The 13190-nt window shown below is 42.0% G+C and overlaps 1 protein-coding gene across 1 annotated transcript; it reads right to left on the bottom strand.

Annotated features, from left to right (window-relative positions):
- Nucleotides 1-8836: 8836 nt before the first annotated feature.
- Nucleotides 8837-9232, bottom strand: LOC145390708 (putative CENPB DNA-binding domain-containing protein 1). The gene has a single exon (XM_080265500.1). It carries the CDS (start codon nucleotides 9230-9232, stop codon nucleotides 8837-8839), a length of 396 nt encoding a protein of 131 aa, XP_080121626.1.
- Nucleotides 9233-13190: the final 3958 nt, after the last annotated feature.

Here is a 13190-nt window from a genome sequence, read left to right as displayed (position 1 = left end):
AGTTATCATTCATAGCACAGTACCATTTATTATAATTACAATAGTAGCAATATATGTATAGGTATATGGTAGGTATTTAGGGTGACTTTTCCTAGGGTTGCTGACATAATTCATTTTTCCCCATAAGCTCTATTGTTTGTCCAACACGTTTTTGGTCCAACACGTGACCCATGCATGACAATATTCCCGTGTTGGATGCGAGGGTACTGTGTATATATATATATATATATATATATATATATATATATGTATATATGTATATATATTTATATATGAGGCGTTGAGAATAGTACTGACGTAAACGCCATATATAAACAATGGAGAAAAACGCAGTTAAAGTTTTGCAATCTTCAGACTGTGATAACTTTTTAGTGGGATATGATAGGAAGCTCGTGTTTCTTTTAAATTGAAGCTCTATTACAGGGCTTTCCATACAGTAATACATTCATATACCACAATCTGAATATTGCCACATTAACTGCATTTTTCTCCATAGGTAGATCTTAAAAAAAAAAAATTTACGTAAAATCACCGGATTTTGCACATACATTATGTTGATAATAGGAAAACAAAGAAAATGTATAATTTTGGTGTTGATTCTTTGCACTCCGAGAGCGCATACCTCCAGCAGGGAGCATAAAAAAAAAAAAAGGTTACGTAACCCCGTTGCAAGTTAAAGTATTGTGTCATTGTATTGTTTACACAACGAAAATTAGTAATAATAATGTCATAGTATTGTGTACACAAAATTGTTAATGAAAATTATTACGCCATTAATAGTAATGAAAAAAAAAAAAAAAGGTAATCAGCACTTACTATGACGAGAACGAGGACTGCTCTTGTTGTTTGAAGATGGCGATGAAGATGAGGGCGATGATGTTGTCAATGATGATGATAGCGATGATGATGAATGATGAATGATGATGTGGGGGGTGGGGGGGGCTACTGGGATGAGGTGGTGGGCGTGGCAGCCACGGCCGCGCCCCCCTCCCCACTGTCATCCTCGTCATAATCGAGGTTCTCATCCAGTGCACCATCTGCACCATCTTCCTCTTCCTCCTCTATTCCTTCATTCTCTTGTTGGTTAATGATGTAGTTCAGGTAGTTACTGTAGGCTGGAGGGATGTAGTTAAGCAGGTACTTTAAGGCGTTAACCTTCCCAGGCTTGAGACGACGAGGAGCAGAGTACTTTTGGGGGAGCTGAGCACGTGAGATGTTGAATGAGAGAGGGTCAGAGATAGCAGTGCCCTTCCGGAGCCGAACAGTCCCAGGGGGGCCCTCATAATCCATTGCGACATAGTACCCTTCACGAAACTGCCTGCTAACGGTGAAACGACGGGCCTCCATAAACCCGTATGGAGCCTTTGGACGTCGTACAGTAACTTGTTGTTGCAGAACATCAAAGTTGAAGAAGTCCTCTTGTCTCATAACATTCACCTTCTGGCGCTCAACCCGAGAAGCACATATGGCAAGACAGTAACCCTTGAACTCGTAGATGTCCCCGGTGGCCCTGATGGTTTTCTCTATGTTACCAAAAGCTCTATCGCAGGCCATGTAGCTATGGCCAGGTACTAGGTAGTAGTGGTCGATGCAGGTTAAGCGACCGCTGTGAACCTCTCTCAGATAAAGTACCAAAATGTTAATATTCTTATTTTTACCTCCACAATTGTCTGACACAATCTTTAACACTTTAAACCTCTCACCTTTCTCAAACTCATTATTCACCCACTTTAACAAACAAGATGCAATTTCTGAACTGCCCCTACCACCATTCACTTCGTCCCAAGTAAAGAATTGACTCTCCTTTTTCTTGAGGTCGTGAATACACAAGTTGTACATCCACAGTTTCTTCTGGTAATACGCCACACTTGTCGCCATCCTAGGAATGGGTAAGGTCTGCTGTAGGTCAAGGCAGATGCACCGAGTGTTGTCGTCTGTATTCTTGCTAAGTCTTTTCATCATCCTCTGCCCCTCTCTAGCTGCCTTGAGGTGTTCCTTCTTCTGCTGTTTGAGTCCCTGCACCTGGTCTGGGTCTGCCCTCCTAATGGCCACCTTGAGAGTGTCACACCTAGAGCAGGTGTCACTCATAGGAGGCTTAAGCCCCAGCCTGTAGCTGTTGAACTTTTTTCGGTAGTAGCTGCTCTTTACTCTTGTTTCCTCGGGGTAGTGTTCCTCCATCCACAGCAGGTAGAGGCGATACATCTTCTTGACGTTCAGTTGTGTATCCAGGTAGCGCATCAGCGGACTCTTGGCTCGGGTGTAATGGCTTGAAACAGTGGGAAAGCTGAGAATGTGTTGCTGCACTCGTGCCTCAACGTCTGCTGGAATACGCCTGCTAGGTTGCCGACCACGTCTGTCACCACGTGGACACCCTGTAGCCGACACAGACTTCAATGCCGTCTTCAGTCGTGTCTCGGAAATGCCAAGGACAGAAAGGAAGCCCTTCTGACACAACCTGTAAGAGACAGTCTCATACATAAGGTGGTAAGAGCGGGTGAAAGAACGGCGGCGGTCTTCCTCTGGGTGCTGCACAGGACACCGTCTCTTCACAGGTAACACAGCAACATTCTTCTGAATGTATGCGTTCTGCAACGCAAAATCGCCAATCTCCCAGAACTGGCGATGTAATTCCCGAATGATTGGCATGGTAATTGTGTCAAAACATCCGTCTCGACATGGTTCCCCAACACCACGAGCTGGAACATGGCGGCCACTGACCCTACTCACATACGCTTCACCTAGATTGCGTCTCTTTTTCACCATGTTTGACCGCCAGTCACTGCACTGGGGCCCTCTTTTTCTACTTAGAGGCACTCCAGGGTCATCCTCACTCTCCGTTGAATCACTCATACCGCCGGCACAAACGTTCTTACGAACGCACACAGAAAAAAATGAAAATCAATAAATTCCAGTGTGGTGGGGAGGGAGGAGGTAAGACGACTGTGGTGGTCGGGGAGAAGGGAAGAGGCGAGAACGGGGCGTCGTCAGTCACGGGAGCTCGTTCCCGCCTCCCATTGGCTGCTCAGCCCCGCGTCTTCTGGCACTGGCGGATACGCTCACGCAGGTAAACTCTGAGTGCAATTTTTCTGGGTGAGCCCATAGGGTCGGTAATACCTTCAATACTATAGGGATTTCGACCGTGTTGCGAGTTGTCTTCTGACAACTCGGTTGTGTGTCCAGGCACGGGAGGAAGAAAGTGCTATGATAACTCAACGGCAGGAGCAAGTTCCCTCATGCCATTGGCTGCCCGTGGCGCTTACGCTAGGCAGAGTCAACTTGAGAACATTTTTTTGGGTGACGCGCGTAGAGCCGCAGGTACCCCTCTAAGGTAAAGGGTTTTCGACCATTTTCCGGGTTGAATTCTGACTGTTTAGTTGTTGCCGCAGACAGAGGAAGGCCGGGGGAAGACCATGGTGTACATAACTGAAAATCGTCCGAGGTGGCGCTTACGTCACTACTATTCTCGACGCCTCATATATGTATTTTTTCCCCATAAGCTCTATTGTTAGTCCAACACGTTTTTGGTCCAACACGTGACCCATGCATGACAATATTACCGTGTTGGATGCGAGGGTACTGTATATATATATATATATATCTATATATATCTATATATATATATATATATATATATATATATATATATGTATATATATCTATATATATATATATATATATATATATATATATATATATATATAGTGGTAGGTGGTGGCGACCATCATCCACTCACTTGATGTAATCCTGCCTACTTCTTCCTTAGCCTTTATCATTCTTTTTCTGTGCCTGCCCTACTCTCTTCCTATTTCTCCCAGCTTTCTTGTCACTACTTAATGCTTTTCTTTCCGTTACAGGTGGCTTTACATTGAGTGACAAGCCAAATGGTTTCCTGTAAGCCAAGAAACCATTTACAATGCTGGGTGGTAACCATACAACCAAACCATACGTGCTCCCTACGTGTCAGGTAGGTTGGTGGAGGGTTAGTGCCCCTCCCTGTAAAACAAATAACTCAGAGTCAAATGGCCACCCCATACGGGATTATGGCATCTGGCAATAGTTATATATATATATATATATATATATACAATTTATATATACATATATATATATATATATATATAATATATATACAGTATATATATATATATATATATATATATATATATATATATATATATACAGTAATCCCTCTAATATCCGGACGCCCAATAACCGAACATCCCCACTAACCGAACCTTATCGTCCTGGGATCAAACATTCCCAAAATGGTCCGAAAATCCAAAAAAATTGGAAAAAAAATCGATTTTTTGCCGTCCGTAATTTGAACTTGCCGCGCGCGCAGCGTGAGAGCATTGTTTTGGTTCGTCATTCCTCCGACGTCCGATAGAGCGCCGCTGCATCCTCCCCACTTCCCGCCTGTCTCTCACCGCGACAAGACCTACGCTCTTCGCCATGGCTTGGGAAAAGTTAATGTGCAACACTTAAATTTAATGGAACATTATTTGGACTAAAGTGAACACTGTGAAAAGAACGGATTTCTGTGTGTTAGTGACTAAGTTCAGTGCAAGACTTCAGGAAGAGTGTAGTGCAAGTGCTTCAGGAAATCGTTCTTACTGTCAGAGTCCGAGAGGAGGCGGTTATTCATCGAGGTGGCCAGGGACTTGCTGTAAGTAGCCAAAATGTTTCATGTTGTACTATTTTCCATACTATATTTACCAGAATGTTTCATATTGTATTTTTTCCCATACTATACTTACCAGAAAGTGTCATACTGTACTTCTTTCCATACTAAACTTACCTCATGCATGTGCAGTAGGAATGTGTTTTTCAGAGTTCGGTTAGGTTCGGTTAGGTTAGGTTCGGTTAGAGTCCATAAGTACCAGAATGTTTATTAATGTATGAACATACTTCTAAACCCACATTTTATGTGTCTATTGCATTTATTTCAGTCATTTATGTGCCTTATTGGTGTGATTTGGGTGTTAAATAGGTGCTATGCATGTCCGGAGGGAGTTGTATAGGTGTTTCTCTGTGTTAGGGTCCGTAAGTACAAGTCCATAAGCTGGGGCCCAATATCCGGACAAAACCAATATCCGAACCTACTGATGGCTCTATTGATCCGGATATTGGAGTGATTACTGTATATACACACAATATATATATATATATGTATATATACACACAATATATATATATATATATATATATATATATATATATATATATATATATATATATATATATATATATATATATATATATATATATATATATATATATATATATATATATATATATATATATATATATATATATATATATATACAATATATGCAATATATATATATATATATATATATATATATATATATATATATATATATACAATATATATATATATATATATATATATATATATATATATATATATAACAATATATAAATATATATATATATATATATATATATATACCGTATTTAAGTGGCATGTAAGACGCAGCATTGTGAAAGACGCACCCTAATTCTGGCAGGGCAGTTCTGTGAAAAAAAAGTTTGCCCCAACCAAGACTGCAGTAAGGTTTCTTGATAAGAGCCATTACCACACAGATACACACTCACCTTTCAGAATCTATTCATTACTGATCATCAGCCTTTGGTTTCTTTTTTTATATACAAAGAATGGTACAGGAAAAGAAAACAATGCCCATTCTTGACAAAACGTGACTGATATGAGCCACTATCACTTAGATACAACACTCACCTTTCAGAATCTATTCAGTACTGCTCATCATCCTTTAGTTTCTTCTTTTATGTACAAAGAATGATACAGGAAAAGAGAAAACAACACCCCATCTTAACAAAAAGTCGACTTCAAACCACGAGGCCATCTCAACTTTGTTGATAAAAATGTATCAGTAAACTTATCTAAACACTGTTTTTAATATTTTATGAATTTAAAACCATAAATGAAGTCAATAAACTCTATTCTTTCATTCACTGACGAAAACATAAAACAATGAATGTTCACATCAGTTCATCCTAAAAGAACCCCGTCATATTCCACACCTGTTACGGAATTTCCTCACATTGCCTTGACTCAAGCACAGTATCAGACGACTACCATCATTAATCATGCACTCTAACTAACCTGTAATTACCTCCACAAATAATATAAAAAGGTAGCACTTGTAAATACACAAATTACAATGTTTTGCAACCAAAGTTCAATATAGCAAGGCTGCTTGGGAACAGGATAGACAGCTGTTTTTACTCTCTTCTCTCAGTATCACTCCTTCACTGTCAGCTATGTTTGCCTTGCAGCATCAACAATTAAAAATGTATGCTTCACTGATCATAATTTACTATAAACATTCATTTCAAAACATACTATGGTGAAAACATCCATTGTTACACCTTAGTAACACTGCTGCCTCCCAGTCGCTAGACAGCAGTCTCTACCCCTTCCTCTCAGTATCACTTCCTCACTGTCAGCGATGTTTCCCTTGCAGCATCAACAGTTAAAAATACGTTCTTCACTGATCACAATTTACTAAAAACAGACATTCATCTCAAAACATGTCGAGAATGGTGAAACTATCTCTTAGCAACACTGCTGCATCCCAAGCGCTAGACAACTGGCTCAACCCTCTTCTCCCAGTATCACTCCCTTACTGTCAGCTGTTTTCCTTGCAGCATCAACAATTAAAAATGCATATTTCTCTTACCAGAATTTGCTAAAAACAGACATCCATCTCAAAACATTCGAGTACTGTGAAAACATCCATTTTTGGTCTTAACACTGCTGCCTCCTAGTCGCTATGGTACACACACACACACACACACGCACACATGTACACACCACATGCAACATTCGCTCACCTCTGAAACATTTACATCAGTCTGTTTTGGAGTACCCAGTGGCTTTATTATATGCCAAAAACATCAAAATGTATTTGGTTGTTCAATATAAATATCATCACTTAAGGACATGAAACATCTCAAACAATTTATTCATCCAAACATCGTCAGTGCAAGACTAAAGGTGTACAGCACCATTGATCCTAAATTTTCCATGGTTGCATCTGTCATGATCACCTAAAACCTATATTCACTTCATATTACTGACATGGTGAAAATTTCACTCGTCTTCAAATCCTGAGAATTCATCACTACTTCCCCCGAGTCCTGAAGCATCACTGGAAGTCATCACCTCAGTCATCATCACTGTTTCACTGTCACTGTCATACAGTAAATGGTCCTCAGTACCATCCATTAAATTGCTTATACCACACTTCATACGATTTTAACTTGGCAATCGTTTTAACTGAGCACAGGCGATATTCAGACTTGGGGCATTTGATACAGCCCACATTAACCTCCTCAGTACATGTTTCCTGAACTGAATAAAATCATATGGCGAGCATGAATAAACTACCCTATAAAATACATTGCTGGGCTGAAGGGATTATAATAAGCGGATTATCAGTTCCCTAGCCTGACTCTTCCCACTTCTACTTCCTTAACTACACCCACACCAAACTCTCACCTACACCTTAGGATTCTGGTCGTTTCGGCCGTAACATCCAAAATGGCAAACGATTTTACAACCTAACCTAACCTAACAAATTTGGACGTTACGGCCTAAATGATCCCCATTGCCGATCATGAGAGCTTTGCTTTGGCAGCAGAGATGCAGAGAGTGAACGTTGTCAATCATTCTGATCGCTTCGTCTGCTAAGAATACAGCAGAAATGGCGGACGCTGATATGAATGCCCGTCAGGCACTGCTATTTCAGATATTGCATCAGTTATGCTACTCAGTGAATTTTATCCTATTTTCATAATAAAATACTGTAATTGGGTGTGCCCTGAGTTGCATAGACATTACTAAAGTACTTCACTTAGCTGAAAAAGTGAAGCTGTAACTTCGTTAGCTTGCTAGAGTAGGGTGTACGCTAGACACTAAACTGCTAAGTTGCTAAACTGCTAAACCCCTTGACGGTATTGGCCAGTTGAGCTGAAAACAAACCGTGAATGCTTTGTGTTTTTGAACTTGCGTGTTTTAATATCTGATGCATATATACACTCACAGAATGTCACAAAAGTAACTGACCTAATTAGGGTTACTGTATTTCCATACGTGACGAAAGTCTGTTTTGATGACTTGGCAGTTTCACTAGCCAGCATCTCTCCAGCATGATTGCTTTGCTCGTTAGTGAATGGATGGCAAGCAAAGTGGTCATGATTGCCTTTCAGAAGGTTAGCAGACAGTTCACCAGTGATCATGTACGTTAGCTTGCTGGAATAGTGCGGATGCTAAACTGTTAAATTGCTAAACCGCTAAATATCTTCACGATGTTAGCCAGTTGAGCTGTAAACAAACCCACGAAAGTTTTATGTGTTTCTGATCTCGGGTGTTTCTTAAATCTGCTGCATATACACACTAGTGTATATTATTTTTAAAAATAAAATCAAGTCTGCACACTGTAGAAAACACATGTGGTTGCTAAGCATTGAGATGATCATCTTTATAAGAGTTTCTTCTCAGTGAAGCCTAACTAACCTGCCTTAGTCTAACGTGCAGGACGCATGGGGATATTTTAAGGTAACTTTGAGACAAAAAAGTGCGTCTTATATGCCGCGAAATACGGTATATATATATATATATATATATATATATATAATCTGCATTTGCTGCCTCACAGTACATCTTCATGTGGTGGAGAGTGGCTTGCCTCTTGAACTGGTCAAGCCACCCGTGGGTAGCCTTGTAGGTCTCGCAAGCATCAAGATCCCGCCTCACCTTGATTTCCCCCCATAACGAGAGAGCCTTGGTTCAAATAATTGCAAGGCTCATGGTTGCCTTCTGATCCTTCACCCATGTGCGCAGCATCCGCTCCAGCTCCCCGATCACAGGCTCTCTCTGGCAGGTGATACGGGAGGCAGATAAGGTTGCAACTTCCCCAGCAGCAGCCTTAATGGCCTCCCCCTTCTTGATTATGGTGGAGACAGTCGACTGGGCCTGGTGGAGAGCCGAGGCGATAGGACACACACCTTCGCCTTTTTTGTGGCGCTTATGAATGTCTTCCTTGACATCTAGAGACACAGTTATACATACACGCTTCGCGGGAACATCACTAGCACCAACACTAGCAGGACGCTTACCACCCTGACTAGGGCCTTCACTAGCACCACCACTAGCCCCACCATGTGCAACACCCTTACCAGACATGATCACACTTATTTAGGCTAAAATTCACACAGAATTGCACTCCACATATGATTAGTATCACTGCCCTGCTCACAGCACTGCTCGTACTAAGTTACAATGCACTACAATAGTGGCTTGCGTAACATTGGTAATTCAACGTGATGTGTGGTGGACAAGCATTGAGTTCCTCACTCTGAGATGGCCGGTGCGAGAAGAACGATATGGGGGAGCATAGGGTGAGTAATGGATGTGGGGCCTGCGCAAGCATTTCTGCACATCCTGGAAGGCAGGCGGGCTCAGCTGGCCACGGCAATGTGCGCAATTCAAAGTTTCAGCCTATCTTCTGTGGACGCAACATCGAAGGGCCCGTCATTAAACTGTGGCGTGGCCATTGTGCAACAGGTTTGGTGGAATTTGTACCCCCATCGTTAAGCCGGGGTATCGCATCTAGGGGTATCGTATATCGGGGTATTACTTACATACTATATTGTGTGTATATATATATATATATATATATATATATATATATATATGTATATATATATATATATATATATATATATATATATATATATATATATATATATATATATATATATATATATATATATATATATATATATATATATATATATATATATATATATATATATATATATACATATATTTATATATATATATATATACATATATATATATATATATATATATATATATATATATATATATATACTGTATATATATTTATACATTATATATATATATTTATACATTATATATATATATACAGTAATCACTCTAATATCCGGACGCCCAATAACCGAACATCCCCACTACCCGGACCTTATCGTCCTGGGATCCAACATTCCCAAAATGGTCCGAAAACCCAAAAAAATTTGTTAAAAAATCGATTTTTTGCCGTCTGTAATTTGAACTTGCCGCGCGCGCCGCAGGAGAGCATTGTTTTGGTTCGTCATTCCTCCGACATCCGATAGAGCGCCGCTGCAACCTCCCCACTTCCCGCCTGTCTCTCACCGCGACTGGACCTACACTCTTCGTAATGGCTGCCCATGTGCTCGCTTTTGTGGTGGTGCTGTACTTGCTGCAAGGCCTCCTGCTGCTCTCGGCCCTCCTCTTAGTGTGTGTGATGATGGCCCCGCTACCTGAGAAAAGGAAGAGAGGGGTGTTGACTCTGGAAAAGAAGAGGGAGATATTGGAGAAAGTTGATGCGGGTTGGTCTTCTTCACGCATTCTGCGCGAGTATAACCTGGCCCGGTCGACTTTGTTCGATATCAAACGTTCCCGAGACAAACTCATGCAGTACACGGCTGACTTCTCGTCGAGAAGCAAACGCAACGTGGAAAGGAAGGTTATGTTTACCCCCAAGTTTGCAGAAATCGACCGATCCACGTTGATTTGGTACCGACAGCAACGTGCAGCTGGTGTGATGGTACGTGGAACGGAGCTGAAGGCTGCTGCTGAGAAGTTTGCAAGGCTTCACGACACCCTAGACTTCAAGGCATCCGAGAGTTGGCTCTTCGCGTTCAAGTTGCGACATGGCCTTGCTAACCGTAAAGCACATGGCGAAGCATTGGACGCTAACGAGGATGGAGTTGACGAGTTTCGGCACAAGGTGAAAGGCTTGATCGACAGGGAGGGCCTCACTCTCGGTCAAGTCTATAATGCAGACGAAACTGGCCTATTCTATCGCTCGCTGCCAACGAACACTCTAGCCGAGGAGACGGAGAAGCGTGTACCTGGCCGCAAGCTTTCTAAGGAACGGATATCTGCTTTGTGTTGTGCCAGTGCTAACGGCATGCACCGGCTTAAGCCCGTTGTTGTTGGCCGTGCAAAGCAGCCTCGGTGCCTTCGTGGGGTGATGGATGTCCTTCCTGTCGTATGGTACCATTCTTTGAAAGCATGGTTCACAGCTGTGATTTTCAAAGACAGGTTTCACCATCACTTCGTCAAGGAGGTCATCCAGTACCAGACGAAGACACTGGGAATCCCTCGCGACCAGGTAAAGGCTCTCCTTCTGCTCGACAATGCACCTGCCCACCCGTGTGACAAGGACTTGGTTGCTGAGAATGGCTGTATTAGGTGCATGTTTCTGCCACCTAATACGACTGCTCTCATTCAACCCATGGACCAAGGAGTGATCGTGGCAACAAAGCGCCTGTACCGTTGGAAGTTCCTGGACGAGGTGATGGTTGTTCTCGAGGACGAGGACGAGTGCAGGGAAGGACGTGACACTCGAGGCAAGCGGACTTTGGAAAACCTTCGCCGCTACAACATCAAGTCTGCGCTGTGCAACTGGGCTAGTGCATGGAAGGAAGTCCCTGTGAAAACTCTTGAAAATGGTTGGTCTCGTCTGCTTCTCGGAACAGATGTGGAGTACGATTTTCTGGGCTTTGACGCGAATGACTTCCATGCATGGCTACGTACGCACGGCGACGTTGTTGATGTGGACGATGTACGTGAGTGGTTGGACGACGACAAGGGCGATCCTGGGTATCAGACGTTGTCTGATATCGAGATCGTGTCTTCGGTTGCTGGTGTCAGTCCCGAACTTGAAAATTCCGACGACGAAGGCGACGATGATGCGGACTCCTCTCAGCAGGACACTACTCCAGCCATCTCCAAGCTGAGCGCACTCCGGGAACATCTAGAGTTCGTCCTAGACTACCTGGAACACCTGGACTGCGACAGGGGGATGGGGCCCTTGGGACTCGTAGAGGAAGTGCGTGCTTTCAGGCAGCGCATCATCAATCGCCAGAATCGTCGGTCCTTGCGTCAGTCAACGATTGACAGTTTTTTCAGGCCCGTGACCCCCTCTGTGCCAAGCCCTGGCTCCACTCCGTTGCCTCCCCAAGACAGGCCCTCATGCTCCGAGCCACAGCCCAGCACATCAGCTACAGTGGAGTCACCGCTCGATTTGAGTTTGCGGCTTTCCTCAGAGTCTTCTGCAGTCGGTACGCCATCACCACGACCCAGCGATGCACCCCTTGGTCGCCTGCCAGTGATACTCTCGGACTCTGACAGTGAATAAACAGCAACAACTTCTCCACTAGACCACACGTGAATTTTGAGTGTTGTGCAGTGAAAAAAACGGTGTGTTGTGTTAAGGTTTTCAAGTTGGGAGAAAAGACTCAGTAGAAAAGAAATTTAACATAACTAACCTTCTTTGTTTTGGTTTTGGAAAATAAAAAAAACTTGGGAAAAGTTAATGTGCAACACTAAATTAAAATGGAACATTATTTGGACTAAAGTGAACACTGTGAAGAGAACGGACTTCTGTGTGTTATTGACTAAGTTCAGTGCAAAACTTCAGGAAGAGTGTACTGCAAGCGCTTCAGGAAATCGTTCTTACTGTCAGAGTCCAAGAGGAGGTGGTTATTCATCGAGGTGGCCAGGGACTTGCTGTAAGTAGCCAGAATGTTTCATATTGTACTTTTTTCCATACTATACTTACCAGAATGTTTCATACTGTACTTTTTTCCATACTATACTTATCTCATGCATGTGCAGTAGGAATGTGTTTTTCAGAGTTAGGCTAGGTTAGGGTCCATAAGTACCAGAATGTTTATTAATGTATGAATATACTTCTAAACCCTCATTTTATGTTTCTTTTGCATTTATTTCACTCATTTATGTGCCTTATTGGTGTGATATGGGTGTTAAATAGGTGCTATGCATGTCCAGAGGGAGTTGTATAGGCGTTTCTCTGAGTTAGGGTCCATAAGTACAAGTCCATAAGCTGGGGCCCAATGTCCGGACGAAACCAACAACCGAACCTACCGATGGCTCTATTACTTCGGATATTGGAGTGATTACTGTATGTATATATATATATATATATACAGTATATATATATATATATATATATATATATATATACATATATATATATATATGTATATACGTATATATATATGCAGTAATTTCTTGATTATCCAGACAACCACTACCCAGACAGTCT

This window comes from Coenobita brevimanus, chromosome 15 (genome assembly GCF_032717465.1).
Source record: "Coenobita brevimanus isolate Jiangsu-jjx chromosome 15, ASM3271746v2, whole genome shotgun sequence".
Taxonomy (NCBI): domain Eukaryota; kingdom Metazoa; phylum Arthropoda; class Malacostraca; order Decapoda; family Coenobitidae; genus Coenobita; species Coenobita brevimanus.
This window is presented reverse-complemented; position numbering and strand designations above follow the sequence as displayed.